This window comes from Pristiophorus japonicus, chromosome 15, assembly GCF_044704955.1.
Source record: "Pristiophorus japonicus isolate sPriJap1 chromosome 15, sPriJap1.hap1, whole genome shotgun sequence".
NCBI lineage: Eukaryota > Metazoa > Chordata > Chondrichthyes > Pristiophoridae > Pristiophorus > Pristiophorus japonicus.
In genome coordinates this window covers 158519768-158541560 of record NC_091991.1, presented here as the reverse complement: position 1 = coordinate 158541560, position 21793 = coordinate 158519768, and the positions used below count along the sequence as shown (strand labels likewise).

Below are 21793 nucleotides of genomic sequence, written 5' to 3'. Positions count from 1 at the left end.
GATATGAAGCAACAGTTGCCTTTGGTAGCAAATATACCACTGAATATCAGTATTCAAACAAAATTCATTAGTCTCAATTTCTATATTTTTTTCCCCCCCTTATGTTTTTAAAGGTTACATAGGGTGTAGCTGTACTGGAACAGCTTGGCTGGAGGCATGGTTCTACATAAGTGCACCACATCAAGGGTTGAAAGATCGATGGTTGAGTTCTTTGATTATGGTGTTTGCATGTGGGCTTTCTTGCAAATGGCAACCAGCAGTTCTTGACACAAGTGTCCAGCTCAATAGAAAAAAGCAAACTAGATCCGGTTCTTGTATGGAAATTACACTTGAACTGCCCCTGTAAGCTGAACAAAGGATTGTATTGATAGAAAACATGGAGATAAATCTTGATCATCCATTCTGTCAGAATGCAGGACTTTTACTGGAGGCTTTGGGGGAGAAAGGTAATTGAAATCTGTGTTTTAATGCATCAAGAAACTATTGTACTTGTATAGTTATTAATTATGTATTTAATCTACAAATTTAAGAGTGCTATATTGACCTATATGAATGTGTATAAATCTGCTTTTAAATTGCTTACCATAGATGGCATTACAAGTCTTTGATGCGTTGCTTTTGTTCTAAATTGCACTCTCCCTGTGGTATTGAATGATTTTTTAAAAAAAAGGATTAATAATTCAATATTGTTCACTGCATCTTTCTGGAATGTAGCAGTGGAGAAAGTGTAGAGTTTTTAATCATGCACTTTGAAATGGAAAAAGATAAAGCTAAATGTTGCTGATCAAATCACTGAATCCCAGAAGTTCTAAATTGTTTTCCTTGATCTCCATGCAATTACTTGATCTTGACGGTTTCAAAAAATATTACTGCTTGTTTTTTTTTTGTTTCAAATTTTGCTATTAGTTGGTTTTTTAAGTCTCTCTTTCCAATTAGCATAAACTACAAATTTTGCAATGTGAAAGATGCCAGTTAAATAGATCATTTGTTCAAGAATCAGGCCAAAAAATAAATTCCACTTCTGGCTTTGACACGGTGAATGGTGAAGCAATGCTTCCATTTAGCTTGAATAATCAACCAGTTTTGTAAATTTGCAGCAAAATAAACAGAAGCCTTACATAATGTTTAACGGGAGAATTTTAATTGCCGAAGATCTCATTTTGCATTTTTAACATTTAGATTGGGTACACAAAAACAGGTGAGGTGCAGAAGTATTGTGCAAATAGTAAAATCCTGATTCTTTATATAGCAACTCAATTTTATTAAGATTAGCTACAGCTTTCAGGTCAACCATTCCAGTCATAGGGAGAGAATTTATCTGCAATTCTACACTATGAATTAATTATGGACATACTGTGAGCTATAGAGGCCTTTTAATAAGGACAGTAAAACTATACAAAGAGCAGTGCACTCCAGGGAGTTGGGCTGTTCAGAATCTCTCTTGTATAGACCTTGCTTTTTCTTGGAGAGTATGGTGCCATTAGTAGCTCTACTAAAACAGATTGTTATGTGTTCGTGGAGAAAGGAACTTCCCCAGAGAAAGCTTTTTGGTTTGTGCATGCAGTGCCTTTATTGACCTCAGCATGCGTAACAGGAATGAATCCAAAGGATAGCTGAGGGCAGATCTCAAAGACTAGCAAATTAATCGTTTTTTTAAAAAAAAGTTGTGTGTATTTATTATAAGAAGCAACTAGAAAGTTCACCTAAATATATTTTATAAAATATAATCAGTGATTTTTTTTTGGCATTTATTCTCAACCCTTGATGCATTTACACTACAAGTTTAGTAGCAGTGCCAAGTGGTTTTGGCTTCAATACTTGACTTGCACAATGCATAAACTGCTTCCAAACAAGCTAAAACCTATTCTTTTCAGTAGTTTTTGATGGAATCTCTGGATGCTACATGGGAGATGACTACAAGTAACTCCACTTAGCTGCCTCACGTGGTACAGGCAATGAAAAGCAGGCAACTGAAACTGGCAAATGAATGGTAAATTATAGTGGGTGACCTTTTTGATGTAAAGTCAAGCTCCTTCACAGTCTTGTTTGCTGCTGTTACCTGCTGGCCTTTTCACGCATACAATCTGAACTCATTTTAGAACAAAGCTCCCTTGATGGTTCAGCCATTTAAATGTGCAATGAATTCATCTGAATTGCCAGAAATTGAAACCATTCCTGTGTCTGACATGAGAGGGAATTGACATAAAATATTCAAAGTCCTCCAAAGGATCAATATAATTAGTAGCTAGAACCAACCTTCTGCATTATGGCTGATGTACAGGTCAAAGAGCCTGCCAGCTGGGCGCTGCTATCCAGTTGAAGTTCCGCCAAGGGAAGTTGATTGCTGAAATTTTTCCCTATTTGAAACAGGAAGAAAACTCTTACTTTCATTAAAGTTCTATGGCTTACACTGTGGTAAAATGTTGTGGTAATTTACTCTCTTTAGCCATATGCCATATATATGCCACTCTATCATTGAATCTTAATAAAACAAAACTAGACAAATTTATCAAAATGTGGATTAAAGCATACTGAAATTTTTGGTACATTTAGTGCATGCAAATTTGGAAATGACACTATGCCTAGAATAAACTAGCAAGAGACATCAAAACAGATTGTAAAAGCTTCTACAGGTATGTAACAAAAAAGGAAGCGATTAGCAAAAGTTAACGTAGGTCCCTTACCGGCAGAGACAGGAGAAATTGTAATGGGGAGCAAATGGCAGAGACATTAAACAAATACTTTGTATCTATCTACACGGAAGAAGACACAAAAAGCATTCTGGAAATAATGGGGAACCAAGAGTCTAATGAGAATAAGGAACTAAAGAAATTCGTATTAGTAAAGAAATAGTACTGGAGAAATTAATGGGACTAAAAGCTGACAAATCTTGTGGACCTGATGACGAACATCTTAGGGTTTTAAAAGAGGTAGCTACAGAGATGGTGGATGCATTGGTTTTTGATTTTTCAGAATTCCCTAGATTCTAAAACGTTCCCTGCAGATTGGAAGGTAACCAATGTAACCCCGCTATTCAAGAAAAGAGGGAGAGCGAAAACGAGGATCGATGGACCTGACATCAGTAGTCAGGCAAATGCTAGAATCTGTTATTGGGGACATGGTAACAGGGCACTTAAATCATGTGATTTGGGCAGAGTCAGTATGGATTTATGAAAGTTTCTTGAGGTTGTAACTAGCGGGGTAGATAAGGGGGAACCAGTGCAGGTAGTGTTTTTTTGATTTTCAAAAAGCATTTGATAAGGTTCCACACGAGGTTATTGCCTGTACACACACTTGAGGATTGGGGATAATGTATTGGCATGAATTCAGGGTTGGTTAACGGACATAAAACAGACTTGAAATAATTGGGTCATTTTCTGGTTGGCAGGCTGCAACTAGTAGGGGATGCAAGGATCAGTGCTTACTCCTCAGCTATTTACAATCGAGGGGCTCAAAATCGGCCCATCCCTTTTTTCAGCACCCTCAGCAGAGATGCGCCAACTTTGTGGGCTGGAAAGAATGCTGAAAAAATGTCCTCCAATTCTGGCCACTATTGCCTCTCCCGGGGCTTGGGGCGTGGCCAGTTGATTGGGTGGGGGGGGGGTGGGCGGAGGAGCTTGGGCCCTGTGCCAGAAACAGTGCTGGAAGCTCTCCGCATACGCAGTAGCTCCTGCCCCCAGCCTCTGTGTGCTGCAGCATGGGACCTGATGTGTCCCGCCCCTATCCCAGGCCGAGTGCCTTCCACACAGGCCGGCCCGCTGCCTTCCTGGGCTAGAAGGCCACAACAAGCAGGTTCGTGCGGGGCCCAAACTGGGGGGGAGGGGGGGGGGGAATTCCAAACTGCAGGATGGGTTTGATTGCCGACCCCAAGGGGGTAGGGGGTTCCAATCCTCGACCTCTAGGTAAGATCTGATCCCCAGACGTGTCCAATCTCTGACCCCAGGTGCTGTCCTGATCCCTGACCCTGGGAGGTAGGATTGTTTGTAAGGGGCGGGCTGATGGTGGGTGAGCTTAGGCAGCTGGGAGAACATAAGAATTACGAGCAGCAAGTACTTCTATTTTTTTTATTTGGATATTTTGAAAAAATTATGTAAATATGTTTTGCCCCTTTACTGTTATTTTTGTAGTTTAAGCTTCCATGAATGCTTCTGTTGTATAGTAAATTAACTTTGCGAAGTTTGTCACATGATGTCCTGTATAGCTGTTTGATCCTATTCACAGTCTTTAGTCAAGTCATTAAGTTCTGCTGGCCTCTGATACACCTACCTGCGCTGAATTCTTAACTCTCTCCAAGGGTTGTCTGTGACCACATACACTGGCCTAAGTTTATTTGGAGTAACTATTAGCTGTCCAAAGCAGCCTAAATGGCCAAAATGGGCATAGGTGGCTGGTAATGCCTCCTTTTGGGGGGAAAAAAACTAAACTTAACAAAAAAAAAAATCCTAACTGTCATGTATCCTATATGGCTAATGTTGGTACTATCACAAGGTGTGCCACCAGAGGGCACAGCAGTGGGAGACTTGTAGGTTACCTATGAGGCAGGCCAAAAAAAGGAGGGAGAGAGAAAACGGGTAATTATAGACCGGTTAGCCTGACATCAATGATTCCAACATTTTCCCCATTAATCATTAAGGATGAAATAGCAGCGCATTTGGAAAGCAGTGACAGGATCGATCCAAGTCAGCATGGATTTATGAAAGGGAAATCATGCTTGACGAATCTTGAATTTTTTGAGGATGTAACTAGCAGAGTGGACAAGGGAGAACCAGTGGATGTGGTGTATTTGGACTTTCAGAAGGCTTTTGACCAAGGTCCCGCACAAGAGATTGGTGTGCAAAATCAAAGTGCATGGTATTGGGGGTAATGTACTGACGTGGATAGAGAACTGGTTGGCAGATAGGAGGCAGAGAGTCGGGATAAACGGGTCCTTTTCAGAATGGCACTAGTGGAGTGCCGCAGGGCTCAGTGCTCGGACCCCAGCTCTTTACAATATACATCAATGATTTGGATGAAGGAATTGAGTGTAATATCTCCAAGTTTGCAGATGACACTAAACTGGGTGGCGGTGTGAGCTGTGAGGAGGATGTTAAGAGGCTGCAGGATGACTTGGACAAGTTAGGTGAGTGGGCAAATGCATAGCAGATGCAGTATAATGTGGATAAATGTGAGGTTCTCCATTTTGGGGGCAAAAACATGAAGGCAGAATATTATCTGAATGATGACAGATTATGAAAAGGGGAGGTGCAACGAGACCTGGGTGTCATGCTTCATCAGTCATTGAAAGTTGGCATGGAGGTACAGCAGATGGTGAAGGCAAATGGCATGTTGGCCTTCATAGCTAGGGGATTTGAGTATAGGAGCAGGGAGGTCTTACTGCAGTTGTACAGGGTGTTACTGAGGCCTCACCTGGAATATTGTGTTCAGTTTTGGTCTCCTAATCTGAGGAAGGACATTCTTGCTATTGAGGGTGTGCAGCGAAGGTTCACCAGACTGATTCCCAGGATGGCTGGACTGTCATATGAGGAGAGACTGGATCAACTGGGCCTTTATTCACTGGAGTTTAGAACGATGAGATGGGATCTCATAGAAATATGTAAGATTCTGACGGGACTGGACAGGTTAGATCCAGGAAGAATGTTCCCGATGTTGGGGAAGTCCAGAACCAGGGGACATAGTCCTAGGATAAGAGGTAGGTCATTTAGGACTGAGATGAGGAGAAACTTCTTCACTCAGAGTTGTTAACCTGTGGAATTCCCTGCCGCAAAGAGTTGTTGATGCCAGTTCATTGGATATATTCAAGAGGGAGTTAGATATGGCCCTTACGGCTAAGAGGATCAAGGGGTATGAAGAGAAAGCAGGAAAGGGGTACTGAGGGAATGATCAGCCATGATCTTATTGAATGGTGGTGCAGGCTCGAAGGGCCGAATGGCCTTCTCCTGCACCTATTTTCTATGTTTCTATGTTACCAGGTGTGATCCTCACGCTGGAGTTATCAATAAAAGACTACGGTCACTGCAGTTCAAGTACAATGCCTCGTGGAGTCATTATCAGCGCATCCAAAGACATAACAATTGGCGACGAGATTATGGACTTTCATGCGAAAATGGCTACCCTTGGCACGTTGCAGCAGTTTGCCGATGGTGATGATTGAGACGCCTTTGTGGAGAGGCTTGACCATTTTGTCACAGCAAACGATCTGGTAGGAGACAACCTGGCCACACTGGTTGGCAAGCGCAGAGCTATTCTGGTAACCAGTTGTGGGCCCACCATTTATGGCCTCGTCAGGGACTTGCTGGCACCAGCGAAGACAACAACCAAGACTTACGAGGGGCTCGTAACACTGATCCATGAATAACTCTAGCCCAAGGAGAGCATCCTCACAGCTAGGCACCGGTTCGACAGCCCGAAGGCCAGGAAATCACGAAATACGCTGCAGACCTCAGGAGGCTGGCGGCACCGTGTGATTTCGGCGACCACCTCACCAAAGTGCTGCGGGACATTTTTGTCATTGGTATCGGCCATGAGGGCCTTCTTCATAAGCTACTGTCGGCGGATACCACAGTCAGACTGCAGAAGGCCATCTCTGTGAGCCAGGCATTCATGACCTTGACCTGCGGTTCTAGGCAGATGACTCTGCTTCAGGACTCAAACCCGGCAAGTACTGTGCACAGAGTGGCACCTTTTTAGATGCAGGATTGTAGAACGTGAACCTTCTCTGGGGAGAGAGAACAGTCCCCCCGAATCCCTTAACATCGAGTCCGACGAGGAGGGCGAACCGACTAGCCCCATGCCGGCGTTGTGGAGGGAATCACAGGGCTCACCAGTGCCGTTTTAAAGACTATGTATACAAAGGCTGCAGCACAAAGGGCCACCTCCAGCGAATGTGTAAGAGAAATATGACTCACTGTGTCTATGAAGAGTCTGCAGATGGCCATGAATCCAGCACGGATTATGAAATGATAGGCAGAGAGGCAGCTCAGCCCCACGACGAGGTATATCGCATGTTTACCTGCACCACTCTGTGTTCCCCATTGAGGATGGAAGTCGAGATAGATGGCATTCCAGTCTTCATGGAAGTGGACACGGGGGCAAGCCAGTCAGTAATTAATCAAGAAGCCTTTGAGAGGCTATGGGACAATCTGGCTGAACGACCCAAGTTGGTCCCAGTTCAGACAAAGCTTCGCACCTACACTGATTAACTTATCCCAGTCGTTCGTAGTGCGGATGATGGCGCGGTGAACAAGTTACCTCTGTGGATTGTTGCAGGTGATGGACCAACGCTACTCTGAAGAAGGTGGATGGAGAAGATCCATTGGAAGTGGGAAGACTTCACCCCTCCTGCGCCCAGAGGCAAAGCAAGCCCTCACCTGAGGTTGGATCTGGCACCAGAGAGCAGACCAGCATAGCACCCGAGGCACAGACCGCCAGCATGACTGCGTGGAGATGATCCAGCTGGAACGATCCGAGCGCATCTTCCAAGCTCCAGTGGCAGGACTCCGGAAAAACAAAATCGGATCCAGAGGCGACTTACCAGCTTCGGAGGCAGAAAAAGAGGATCACTGCAGTCGACATCGTGGATGGAGGAAAGATGGCGCCCAAACCACAAGGTGATGTGCTGAAGAAAAAGATGGCAGCGGCCAGAGCACGAGGTGCAGCGCTGCTGGAGCAACACGTGGCGCCAAACGGAGAAGAGGATTGGGGTAAAGAAAGCAAGGCTCTCTTAAAGGAGGCCTGCAACCCACCACAATTAAAGGGACAGTTCCACACAGTCGAGCAATGGAATAGCAAATGTGAGTTAAAGATAAAATGTGTAACTGACGATCAGAATTGTGTACGTGCAACTAGCAAGGAAAAGTCGCGCGATCGGAGCTACAGTGTATTCACAATAAGTACTGAAAAGTTGTGCGATGGAAGATTTCAACTGCACGCAGCAGGCAAACACCCATCGGGAGCACACAGGTCCAGTGAGCTATCCAATGCTGTAGCCTGCGCCCTTTGGACCAGAGTTATGCACCATGGAGTGTGGCCACAAGCAGCCGATACACACGAGCTGCAGAGCAAGTGATCTCGGGAGGGCACCGGTATCGATACCCTGCCCCTGATCGGCTCCACCTCTCAGGCACCCGATGGCACCAACCTCCACGAGCCTGAAAGAGCAAACTGTGCTCAGGCACAGACCCCACCGCCACCAAGGCCATACCCGGAAACGAAAGGTCACCCGCAACAGTCCTCCCAAAGGGGACAGCCAGGATCCCAAACCAAACAATGCCCAGGCTAGCGACTCAGCAGTTCCCTGTGCACTGCTAGACGACAGCTCCTCGGAGCAGCAGCGACCCAGATCACAAAGAAAGGACAGGGATCACGGAATCAATAGGAATCACGGCAACAGCTCCAAGAGCAGGCAACTTGAGCCAACTGGGTTCCCACTGCCTGCACTGGGCACTGCGCTGCCACCAGACTGCCTGGACACCATCCAGCAGTTCTAGAACTAGTTTGCCCTTAAGCACCGATCATCGATCCCCAGTACGCATCAATAATGTATCTCATCAGTCTAACGTACTTGTCTCACAACTGTATCACAAATGTAATGCAAACTTGTCTTTCTGAACGGCTGGGTGTGAGCAGAGAGAGAGAGAGAGAGAGAGAGAGAGAGAGGTGTCAGGGACACACACATATAGCAACCACCAGGGGTCAACCAGATAGAGCACAGTCAATGCAGAGGTGGTTTGCACTAAAGGCTTGGGGGAGAGTGATGTCATGTATCCTACATAGTACTAACAGTAGCCATCACAAGGTGTGCCACCCAGAGGGCACAGCAGTGGGAGACTTGTAAGTTACCTATTCAGGTGTGCCTGGCCTAGTGTAAACGGCAGGCCACCAGGTGTGATCCTCACTCTGAAGTTATTAATAAAGGACTAGGGTCACTACAATTCAAGTACAACACATTGCCTTGTGGAATCATCATCAGAGCATCCAAAGACATAACACTAACTCACTTACACTGGCGCAAATTGAATGTGCAAAATGGGGATTTTTAAGATAGAGGTACTCCAGAAAAATGAAGTTGCTCCAAATAAAACTGAGCAACTCCTGGGCAATTTTGAGCCCTATATGAAGGGTGGACAATTACTTGGGCTGGAGGGCCACTTAACAAGTTTTAGTGAGCTGTTGACAGCTGCCCACCAAGACATGTGCATGCACGGTCGCGCAACAATCACATGGTCCTGCGCAGACCGTTCCCTAACTCCTGTCGCTGGAAGGGATACTGCACATGTGCAGCTGCATAGTGACTGGCTGCGTAGCAAATTTAAAGGGACCGCGGGAACATTGCATAAACATAAATTTTGCATAAACGTAAATTCAGATGATCGTTGGATGCTATCTTACATACACAACATTTATTTGATACTGCTGTGAAATGAATCAGGTAAAAGTTCTGGTCTCTGTAAATCAGTGCTGTGAAATAGAACGGTACCCTCTCTCGAGCCTGTGTCAGCATCAATTTCCTATCTGTCATCCTTTTGCCCCTCTGCAAAGATTTCTAATGCCGTCCCACTTGCTGCCAGATGAAAATTCCCTCACTGTCGTACTCTGCATACCGGGAGAGGAAAGATGCAGCGCATCTTTAGTAATAGAGTTATGGAGGTAAGCAGCCATGACCCCACTCTAAAAATAGATAGGGCATATTCAAGTACACAGTGCATTCTGGGTATGGACGTCCACCATTGGGGCCCAAAATCTCACAACTGATCATTTTAAGATCGGGCCAGGGAGAATCGCTTTTGCAAATTACTAATTTGAATGAAGTATATCTGATTTTTTTTTTTCTCTGGCTGCAGTTCGGATCAGAGAGTGGATAGACGAATGTGCAGCTCGAACTCTGGCTCACGTTCTATTTCTGTCCCATCCAGCAGGCCGGATAGAATGAGTAAAAAGTAAAGAAGTCTTACTGCAATTATATAGGGCCCTGATGAGACGTCACCTAAAATACTGTAGGAGGATTAACCTAATGAGAGATTTAGTAGACTAGGCCTATATTCCCTAGAGTTTTTAGAAGAATGAGAGCTAATTTCATTGAAACGTATAAAACTCTGAAGGGGTGTGACAGGGTAGATATTTGGAAGATGTTTCCCCTGGCTGGGGAGTCTAGAACTAGGGGTTCCAGGGCAGAGATAAAGAGACATTTCTTGACGCAAAGGGCAGTGAATCTTTGGAATTGTCTACCCCGAGGGCTGTGGATGTTCAGTCATTGAGTATATTCATTGTTGCTCACAGTAAGTTGGATGTTTTACAAGGACAGGAGAGGCTTGCATCTGCGCACACACGGAGGCCGAACTCCAAGCCATTGTCAACACCTTCACCGAGGCGTACGAGAGCATGGCTTTACACTAAACATCCGTAAGACAAAGGTCCTCTACCAACCTGACCCTGCCACACAGCACTGCACCCCCCCCCCCCCCCCCCCCCCCCGATTTATAAAAATCCACGACGAGGCCTTGGACAACACTGACCATTTTCCATACCTCAGGAGCCTACTGTCAGTAAGAGCAAACATTGACGAAGAGGTCCAACACTGTCTTCAGTGCGCCAGCGCAGCCTTCGGTTGCCTGAGGAAGAGTGTTTGAAGACCAGGACCTCCAATCCAGCACCTAGCTTATGGTCTGCAGGGCAGTAGTGATACCTGCCCTCCTACATGGCTTAGAGATGTGAAATATATACAGCAAAACGCTGGAGTAGTACCACCAGCGCTGCCCTCCACAAGATCCTGTAAATCCATTGGCAGGATAGACGCTCAGGCCAACCGCCTCAGCATTGACCATGCTCAATCAGCTCCGTTGGGCGAGCCATATCGTCCGTATGTCCGACATGAGACTCCCAAAGCAAACGTTCTACGTGGAGCTTCAACACGACAAGCAAGCCCCAGGTGGGCAGAGGAAACGCTTCAAGGACAACCTCAAAGCCTCCTTGATAAAGTGCAACATCCCCAGCGACTCCTGGGAATCCCTGACCCACGACCGCCCAAAATGGAGGAAGAGCATGCGGGAGGGCACTGAGCACCTCGAGTCCCATTGCCGAGAACAAGCAGAAACAAGCGTAGATGGCAGAAGGAGCTGCGTCAACCCAGGCTCCCCAACCACTCTTTCCTTCAACCACTGTCTGCCCCACCTTTGATAGAGACTGTAGGTCTCGCATTGGACTCCTCAGTCACCTGGGAACTCACTTTTAGAGTGGAAACTAGTCATCCTCGACTCCGAGAGACTGCCTTTGATGATGATGATGATGGTGGCGGTTGTAACATGTGGGATGTATAATCTTGCTAAAGTGGATCTGTGTCTCTAAGGCCACAAAGTATTATTAAGTAAACCCATTCAGAGTTAAATTGTTTTGCTAGGAAACATTAGCATTAGAATGTACTTGTGCAATTTGACCTGGAGCTCCAGCACCATGTATTTTAACTGTTTAATCTTAGTACTGTAATTAAGAACCCAGGATGAAATGTCTGTTTTTGTTTTGCTAAGATTTTTGAAGTTACAGGTTACAGACATTGTGACTTGTATTTAATTAATATTTTGTGTTTTGTGGAAGATCTCTGCGCTCCTCCAATTCTGGCCTCTTGTGCGTCCCTGATTTTAATCGCGCCACCATTGGTGGCCGTGTGTTAAGCTGCCAAGGCCCCAAACACTGGAATTCCCTCCCTAAAACTCTCTACACCCCTCTCCTTTTAAGACGCTACTTAAAACCTACCTCTTTGACCAAGCTTTTGGTCGTCTGCCTGACTATCCCCTTTTGTGGCTTGATGTCAAATTTTATTTGATAACTCTCCTGTGAAGTTTCTTGATGTTTTACTATGTTAAAGGCGCAAGTTGTATTCATATATTCATATTCACATGCACACATTCCAATTTTATTGGAGGGGAAAATTGCGGTCGGAGGCTTCCTTCGGACGAACGCCTCCGAATGCTGGAGTCACGTGGACCTGGACCAACAATCACTAGGTAGTACAGGTTGAACTTCTCTTATCCGGTACTCCTTTAACTGGCAACCGGGGGGGGGGGCACGGCGCATGTGCAGAACGTGGAAAAATCTAACTCTGAAATGCTGCGCAGTAGGCGTCTGCACACTTCGTTGTCAGCAGTGGCAAACCAGAAACGTGAGAGAGGGAGGCCTGAGATTTCAGCTTGGGGGTCAGGACGTCATCTTGTGAGACGCGGAGAAGCAGCACGGAGAAGAATCGTGGCGGGCGTTTTGGAGCCGGAGCGTGGCAGAGGCGGTCAGGGGCACAAATGGCATCATCAGGACCGGGTAAGTCGAGAGTCTGTGTGACCACCCGTCGTCCGGCAAATCCTCTTGTCCAGCACAGGCCAGGTCCCGAGGGTGCCGGATAAGAGAGGTTCAACCTGTATTCTCATTGATAAAAATGGAATCCTCATTTGTACAGACTCCCATTACTATCAATGAGAAAACCCTCCTAAAATAAAAAACACCGTATAATAATTTTTTTTAAAACACCTCATATTTAAAATTAAATGTTTCAGAAATATAGAGTAATATATTTTTTGGAAATTTTGTGTTTTAATAGGGTTAAAAATAAACTTGCCTTAATGGCCAGGGTTTTTAAACATAAACTTAAATTTGATCATTCATTTTTATGATGTTTTAAAACTCGTATGCTGGCAAAAGTAAGCTATGCGTCTGCTTTTACCAGGTGTAAAAGTTTGAAGGACATTCACTGGGCATGAGTTGGGAAAATAGCCCAATATCTCCAGTGCAAATGTTTTTCTCCCGGGGATGCGGAGGATCTGTCGAGAGAAATCTGAACCGATTGGAAAAGCCAGTTTTCAGCACATGTGCATTGCGCACCGAAAACCGGCTTTTGCGAGGCCTCGCTGGGTCCGTGTGCACTTCGTACAGTCCCAGCAAGGCTGGAATTTTCGGCCCATTCTCTTTTTGTAAAGATTGTTAGAACTTCTCTTAAATTTACCTGTACTTAAATGTGACCCAGAAGTATCCACCATCTCTGTCACTCCCCCTAGTATAGTGTCCATCTGGACATCCTCTAATCTGTCGACAACTGGTTTGACTGCACATAATCTTTTACTTCAAGTCTAACCTGGAGGGCAAGGGAAATCCAAAGCCACTCTTCACTACTAACTGCCTAATCTGAGGAAGGACATTCTTGCTATTGAGGGAGTGCAGCAAAGGTTCACCAGACTGATTCCCGGGATGGCAGGTCTGAGGTATGAAGAAAGACTGGATCGACTAGGCTTATATTCACTGGAATTTAAAAGAATGAGGGGGGATCTCATAGAAACATATACAATTCTAACAGGATTGACAGGTTAGATGCAGGAAGAATGTTCCCAATGCTGGGGAAGTCCAGAACCAGGGGTCACAGTCTAAGGATAATTGGTAAGCCATATAGGACCGAGATGAGGAGAAACTTCTTCACTGAGTTGTTAACCTGTGGAATTCTCTACTCCAGAAAGTTGTTGTGGCCAGTTCGTTAGATATATTCAAAAGGGAGTTAGATGTGGCCCTTATGGCTAAAGGGATCAAGGGGTATGGAGAGAAAGCAGGAATGGGGTACTGAAGTTGCATGATCAGCCATGATCATATTGAATGATGATGCAGGCTCGAAGGGCCGAATGGCCTACTCGTGCACCTATTTTCTATGTTTCTATGCCTCCTTTTCACTCCTTCCCGGTTTCCTATATCCTTACATCTGATGCCATTTAAGAAGAGCTTATGGATTTCTTTGTCTCCAAAACTGAGGGTATGTATTTATTTATCTGTCTCTCTCCCTCTTGCTACTCCAACCTAACAACACTATACCCTTTCCCATTCCCACCCTAGTCCCCACCAGACGACTTTCCTTCATGAGACCACCATCCTAATTCCTTCATGAGATCATCACCCTAATTCCTTAATTCCCCCTTCTAAGAAATTTAGAATTCAGCAGAGGAGCACAAAGGGTTTAATTAGGAGGGGGAAAATAGAGTATGAGAGGAAGCATGCTGGAAATATAAAAACTGACTGCAAAAGCTTCTATAGATATGTGAAGAGAAAGAGAGTAGTGAAGACAAACATAGGTCCCTTGCAGTCAGAGTCAGGTGAATTTATAATCGGGAACAAAGAAATGGCAGACCAATTGAACAAGTACTTTGGTTCTGTCTTCACGAAAGAAGACACAAATAACCTTCCGGAAATACTGGGGGACCGAGGGTCTAGCGAGAAGGAGGAACTGAAGGAAATCTTTATTAGTCAGGAAATTGTGTTAGGGAAATTGATAAAATTGAAGGCCGATAAATCCCCAGGGCCTGATGGTCTGCATCCCAGAGTACTTAAGGAAGTGGCCCTAGAAATAGTGGATGCATTGGTGATCATTTTCCAACAGCCTATCAACTCTGGATCAGTTCTTATGGACTGGAGGGTAGCTAATGTAACACCACTTTTTTTAAAAAGGAGGGAGAGAGAAAATGGGGAATTATAGACCGGTTAGCCTGACATTAGTAGCGGGGAAAATGTTGGAATCAATTATTAAGGATGAAAAAGCAGCACATTTGGAAAGCAGTGACAGGATCGGTCCAAGTCAGCATGGATTTATGAAAAGGAAATCATGCTTGACAAATCTTCTGGAATTTTTTGAGGATGTAACTAGTAGAGTGGACAAGGGAGAACTAGTGGATGTGGTGTATTTGGACTTTCAAAAGGCTTTTGACAAGGTCCCACACAACAGATTGGTGTGCAAAATTAAAGCACGTGGTATTGGGAGTAATGTATTGATGTGGATAGAGAACTGGTTGGCAGACAGGAAGCAGAGAATCGGGATAAACGGGTCCTTTTCAGAATGGCAGGCAGTGACTAGTGGGGTGCCGCAGGGCTCAGTGCTGGGACCCCAGCTATTTACAATATACATCAATGATTTGGATGAAGGAATTGCTTGTAATATCTCCAAGTTTGCAGATGACACGAAGCTGGGTGGCGGTGTGAGCTGTGAGGAGGATGCTAAGAGGCTGCAGGGTGACTTGGATAGGTTGGGTGAGTTGGCAGATGCAGTATAATGTGGATAAATGTGAGGTTATCCACTTTGGTGGGAAAAACGTGAAGGCAGAATATTATCTGAATGGCAGCAGATTAGGAAAAGGGGAGGTGCAACAAGACCTGGGTGTCATGGTACATCAGTCATTTGAAAGTTGGCATGTAGGTACAGCAGGCGGTGAAGAAGGAAAATGACATGTTGGCCTTCATAGCTAGGGGATTTGAGTAAAGGAGCAGGGAGGTCTTACTGCAGTTGTACAGGACCTTGGTGAGGCTTCACCTGGAATATTGTGTTCAGTTTTGGTCTCCTAATTTGAGGAAGGACGTTCTTGCTATTGATGGAGTGCAGCGAAGGTTCACCAGACTGATTCCCAGGATGGCAGGACCGACATATGAGGAGAGACTGGATCGACTGGACCTGTATTCACTGGAGTTTTGAAGAATGAGAGGGGATGTCATAGAAACGTATAAAATTCTGACAGGACTGTACAGATTAGATGCAGGAAGAATGTTCCCAATGTTGGAAGTCCAGAACCAGGGGTCACAGTCTAAGGATTAGGGGTAAGCCATTTAGGACCGAGATGAGGAGAAACTTCTTCACTGAGTTGTTAACCTGTGGAATTCTCTACCGCAGAGAGTTGTTGATGCCAGTTCGTTAGATATATTCAAGAGAAATTTAGATATGGCCCTTACGGCTAAAGGAATCAAGGGGTATGGAGAGAAAGCAGGAATGGGGTACTGAGGTGAATGATCAGCCATGATCTTATTGAATGGTGGTGCAGACTTGAAGGACCGAATGGCCTACAGCTGCACCTATTTTCTATGTTTCTATGATCATTGAATTACCATTCCTCAGTCCAGTGTTCACTGACATAGTCTGCTGCTCCCTCGCCTCAAGCACTATTTTGTTTCCCCCTGCCATAATCTCCCTACTCCTACAAAATTCCTATCTTTGACACCTCCAATCCATATCCGCTTTGTCTTTTTTGAGTTTGGCAATTAGTCGTTGCCACCCAACTGTCAACCTTGTCTTCTACCATTTCCTATTAAAATCCCTGCAGTCTGGTCTCAGTCCCTTTCACGGTATTAAGACTGACCTTGCCAAAGTTAATTACATTTTGTATGACTAACCCCAATATATCGTCTATCCCTTCTTGTCTTCCTTGACATGGTTCTTCCTTTCCTTCTCCTCTGACACTGCAATTACATGGCTCCAGATCTCCTCATAGGCAGTCCCTCGAAATCGAGGAAGACTTGCTTCCACTCTGAGTTCTCAGGTGACTGCACAGTCCAATACGGGAATTACAGTCTCTCGCAGGTGGGACTGACAGTTGTTGAAGGAAAGGGTGGATGGGGGAGTCTGGTTTGCCGCACGCTTCTTCCGCTGCCTGTGCTTGTTTTCTGCATGCTCTCGGCGACGAGACTCTAGGTGCTCAGCGCCCTCCTGGATGCTCTTCCTCTACTTAGGGCGGTCTTTGGCCAGGGATTCCCAGGTGTTGGTGGGGATATTGCACTTCCTATCTATCTGTCACGAGTTGTCCCAATACAGATAACTCTTGTCCTGCAGCAGCTGGTCTCCTCCTATTCCTAACCTGTATGCTGCCATTTTATAACATTACCCATAAGCAAGGGGTCAGCTTTCACATATACTGACAATACGCAGATTTACTTCTACACCCTGAATGACCTTTGTTATAATGTCTGACATTGAGTCATGTTGAGCCAGAACTTACTGCAACTTAACATTAACAAGATTAAGCTATCCTATTTGGTTCTCTCCAAACTCCACGTCTTAGCAGCAATCCTAGATGCCAGCTCAAGCTCAACAGGTGGTACATAACCTTCATGTCCTGCTTGATGCTGAGCTTAACCCCAGATATGGTCCATCAATAAATCTACCTTTTTCCAGCTCTGAAATATCTTCCATCTCCCAACTTCATCCCTACCTCTCCCCACTGCTGCTAATGCTGTCAATCTTGCCTCTGTCACCTAGACTTGACTTTTCCAGGATCCTCTTCTCTGGATTCTCTCATCCCATCTGCCATAAGCTTCCAGCTCATCCTATTCTGCACAAAGTTTCACTCGCCTATTGCCTTTGTCCTTGCTGATCTCCATCTACATCTCCATCTCTGTCCCTCAAAATCCTTGTCTACAGATCCCTCATGTCTTGCTCCTCCAGCCCTATAAAATTGCTTGCACCACCCTGATATAGGACGGTGCAAGGCTGACATGGCGGCCTGCAGTCCTGGTGTCATCTGCGTTCTCCTTCCACCACACCCCCAGGCCACTGGAGCCTTCTCCATTTTGCCAGATTTTTTGTGCTTTCTTCTCCCTCCCTTCCCCCCCCCTTCCCCCCCCCCCATAACTATTTACACAAATCCCTTTGGACTTCGGATACATCTTTTATTTCACTGAATTTCTCTCATTATTGCCTCCTTTTGTCACATCTTTATCACTTCTGTCATTTAATCATTTCCTGTCCCCTACTTAATCACAGACCACACTTTTTTCCTCCCTGCCCCTTTTCCCTGGCTCTGTTCCTCGTTATAAGCAGTTCATTGATAACATCTCTTGATTCTACTGAAAGATCATCAACCTAAAACGTTAAGCCTACCTTCCTCTCTAGCATTTTCTGTTTTATAGATCAGATCAGTTAGCCAATTAGATGGTTGGACAGTTGCAGTTATTTTTGAATTTTAAACGTTTGATCCAAGTATTGTGCACTCTGACTGGAAGATGCAATTTACTTTATAAAATAAAAACCATGGCCCAGAATGTGCATTTTGAAGGAGTGCTGGATTGAGGGTTGGATTTTTCCTCACCCTTCAGTTCCAATTCATTTTACGTCACCGATTGCTGAAAGTGCGAGTTGATTGTGGTGAGGTCAACAGGGCATTTGGGACCTTGGTGAATGATGGGACCATTGTGACAAGCTGAAATGAATTTAGCATCAACTTTACTCCCACAACAAATCAATTTAACTAATCAGTTAACCCAATCCATTTAACTTGCATCCTGGTTGCATGCTTTATGTGGCACATGCAGAAGAATGATCATTTAATTGCTAACTGGTTTCAAAGTGGAAGGCCGTTGGAAACCCATTACCCCATTAACAGAGTCCTCATGCTGTTAAGTAACAGCTGTAACTTGCTGCAGCAAGTTTAATTTGTTTTTACAGCGCATATGTAGCAATTTCTTCACACTCGTGGAAGTTGACTGCGAGCTTCGGTTTTTGCAAGGCTAACAGCGGGAGCGCAAATTTCCAGCAATTTATGGCAATTTGCAACACGCGGTGTATCTCTTCCTCGACGGCATTGTTTTTTTTCCACACGATGATGCGGACATTTAACTCGCTGTTATTTACCAGAAATTTGTGTGCCTTTTGTTTACCTGCTCTGTTGAAAGAGGAGCTGGAGATTTTTCAAAGAACCTTGCTTAGTGAGAGGTTATTTGTTTTGAGAAATGCTTGGGTCAGCTATAACAGGGCAGAAGCCCAAGTTCAACTCGATCAAGCCAATTTCCAGGTCACTGCAGTGGTGGCAAAGTGCGTGCTCACATAAAATAATTCAATATATAGGACTGTGAATGAGAATAAGTATCCTGAAATGCAGTGACTTGGTTTCAGAAAGCAGTTAAAATAATCACTAAGTACTGTATTGCTATTTTATCTACAGTTTTTTAACTTTTGAGTATATTTCTTTCTCCTAGTAGTTTGTAGTGTTGGATTGTTGGTATGGTGTTTTTCAACATGAGATCAGCAGTATATAGTGGACATCCTGTACAATTTCCAATATAATCCAGTGGTACAGGGATAGATTGTTGTCCCTGAGGCAAGCTATATTTAGTTCACTACATATTTGTTCATGGGAGACACAGGCCTGCGTGTGAAAGCTGCCTTTTTCAGTGAGCAAAGGTAGACTGTCGGGGGACAGGCTGAATTGAAAGTACTGTGTCATATTTACATGGTTTTAACATTTTCAAAACCAAAAGTTGTCCTGGAATTCACTTTCTGTTACCATTGTGCGTGCACACGTTTCCCACCAGACTGCAGATAAAGTACAGTGCTTTATCGGGGAAAAAAAGCCTGGCAGCTTTGGGGGGGGGGGGCGGAAAAAGAGAGGAAACACTAATAATTTTTTGGTCTCAGTCTAAAATGACACTTCCTTTACCCCCGCCTTGCCACCAAGCTGGACTATTTTTTTTGGGGGGGTGGGGGGGAAGAGAGAAAGTGTGGCAATTAATCTGCAGACTGGAGATACATGAGCAGATAAATGAATTTGAACTTTTCACATTGATGTAATTTCTGCAAACTTGTGAAAATTGACCTTTTGCTTTCTACATTTATGGGAAATGGAGATTTTGGATTTTGAAAAGGCTTAGTATTCATTAAGTCAATGTTATTTAGGGGTGGGTCACTGTCTTGATATAACATAAAATGAAGGAAGGAGAAAAGGCCATTTAACCCCTTTATTTTGTGTCCATTTCCTGTTACAAACCTGATCTGACCATTATTAATTTTTGTGCTTGTGGCCATTTACTATATACAAAAATACTGTATGCACACTTCTCATTCTAATGCGCCATGAGTCAAGAAATCAAACCCTATGGGTGGAGCTAATATTCTTGGTTCAGAGCTTCTTGAGCTCTGAATCCTTTGTTTCTATCTTTTTTGGTTTTGTATAGAATTCATTATTTATAAAGCTTTTAAAGATGTGTTATTCCTCTGTGATTTTAAATCAGTTAGAATAGATTTGCCTTTTTTGGGTTTTCTTCCTGCTCCATAATCTAAAATCTGCAATAATCTTTATCATTCCTTTGAAATATCCTTCACATTTCATAGTGCAGTGACCATAGCTGGACATCGCATGGTGTCTCGCTAATGCGGGACAGAATGTCCATATCACTTCCATGGACTATTTTATGGATGTACTTGCATGCCCTGATGTCTGGTAAATTGTTGTACCTAAATCCTTTCTTTGACTTGCAAAATGAAGGCTTTATTAATTCATAGAGTACTGCAGATGAATTGTCCCACCAGTGGACTGCAAATCACCAACCAAGATTGTCATGCTGTATTGTTATATGGTTTGATACTTTAAATAAATGCATATTTTACTGGTTGCACGCTGGTGAATCTTTATACTCGTAATTTTAAAAGTGGCCTTTAATTAATTTCCAGAGACCAATTTTTCTAATGCAAGTCTCCTCTAAAGTTGACTCTGGGATCTCGGAGACAAAGGAAAATAACATTGGAAAAAAGTATAACGTAATTACAATAGAGTAGATTAAATAGAAATGAAATTAAAATGAAGAATATCTTTTAAAAAGGAATATGGGGAAAGCAAAAGTGAAATTTAAATTTTTTTTAAAAACTTGTTTTAGTTGCTTAGGATTAAAATGATAGTAATAAAGCCACTCTTGACATTTGAGTAGCTTTATTACTGATGTGATGCACAGTATGTGAACGGAAACAAATTGATAATTATAGGTGCGCAGAGGATGTAATTCACTTATCTGCCAGAGCTCTAAAGTTTAAATACTTCAATTATGCAAGTTTCAGAGTAAATAGGATTCGAGTCAATGACTCCAATTACAGTGCTAGCCTCAGCATGGGTGCGATGGGCCAATTGCCAAACTCCTGTGCTCTAAACTTTACAATTCTATGATTTCCCACTAATCGCCATTTGCAATTCATCTGCTCAGTTACTGAGTATTTTGATTTTAAGCATTTACTTCAAAAATTGTTCTTAACTTGATATCTACATACTTGCACATTCTACTTTTAATACTTTCATTGAGATCGTTCAGAAATATGGCCAACACCATGTACGGATCACTGGTCACAGCTTTCCAATCAGAACCACACTGTACAATTGATCACTACTCCTTGGGTTTATTATTTAGCCAATAATTATCAATGTACCTCTCTTAGCCCCCACTACCTTCCTCCTCCCCTTCCAATCTGCTACAATCATTTTCACTTCAGGCACAAATCTCTTCAGAGGCACCTAATGTTGTGGTGCCAAAAGGTGTTTAATAATATCACTATGTTTGTAAGTTATTTACTGAATTTGAAACCTAAATAGAAAATAGTTACCAGAATGTGCTCGTTGACCTACATTGGCTCCTGGTTAAGCACAGCCTTGATTTCAAAATTCTCAACAATGTTTTCAAATCCTACATGGCCTCATCCTTCCCTATCTCTGTAATCGTCTCCAGTCCCACAACCCTCCCCCCGAGACATCTGCGTTCCTCTAATTCTGCCCTCTTGAGCATCCCTGATTTATAATTGTTCAACCATTGGTGGCCGTGCCTTCTGTTGCCTAGGCCTTAAGTTCTGACACTCGCTACCTCTCTTTCCTCCTTGAAGGCATTCCTTAAAACCTACCTCTTTGACCAAGCTTTTGGTCACCTGCCCTAATTTCTCGTTATGTGGCTCGGTGTCAAATGTTTGGCTTCTAACACTCCTGTGAAGCACCTTGGGACGCTATACTACATTAAAGGCACTATATAAATGCATGTTGTTGTAGAATTTGGACCAAAATAGTATTTTTTTAAATTTATAAAATGACATGAAGAAATCACACAATACTGTTGTGAAATAATTGAGAGGCACACAAGATGGTTCAAATGTACAAAAAAAAATCTTTTATATTTTTGCAGGAATTGACTATAAGACCACTACAATCCTGCTGGATGGCAGGCGTGTAAAGCTAGAGCTCTGGTAAGATTATATATTTTATAAACTTTTATT

The 21793-nt window shown here is 43.8% G+C and overlaps 1 protein-coding gene across 3 annotated transcripts in view; it reads left to right on the top strand.

Annotated features, from left to right (window-relative positions):
* LOC139281171 (ras-related protein Rab-40C) overlaps positions 1 to 21793 on the top strand; it is a 109370-nt gene that overhangs the window by 37987 nt on the left and 49590 nt on the right. The window contains exons 1-2 of one of the 3 annotated variants that reach the window (XM_070901196.1): positions 339 to 446; positions 21703 to 21763. The exons of 1 other annotated variant lie outside the window; for it this stretch is intronic. In XM_070901196.1, the coding sequence (XP_070757297.1) occupies positions 377 to 446; positions 21703 to 21763 (131 nt within the window). In that variant the 5' untranslated portion in view covers positions 339 to 376. Of the gene's footprint in view, positions 1 to 338; positions 447 to 21702; positions 21764 to 21793 lie in introns of those variants that run through there. One more of the 3 variants, XM_070901194.1, reaches the window with a different exon arrangement.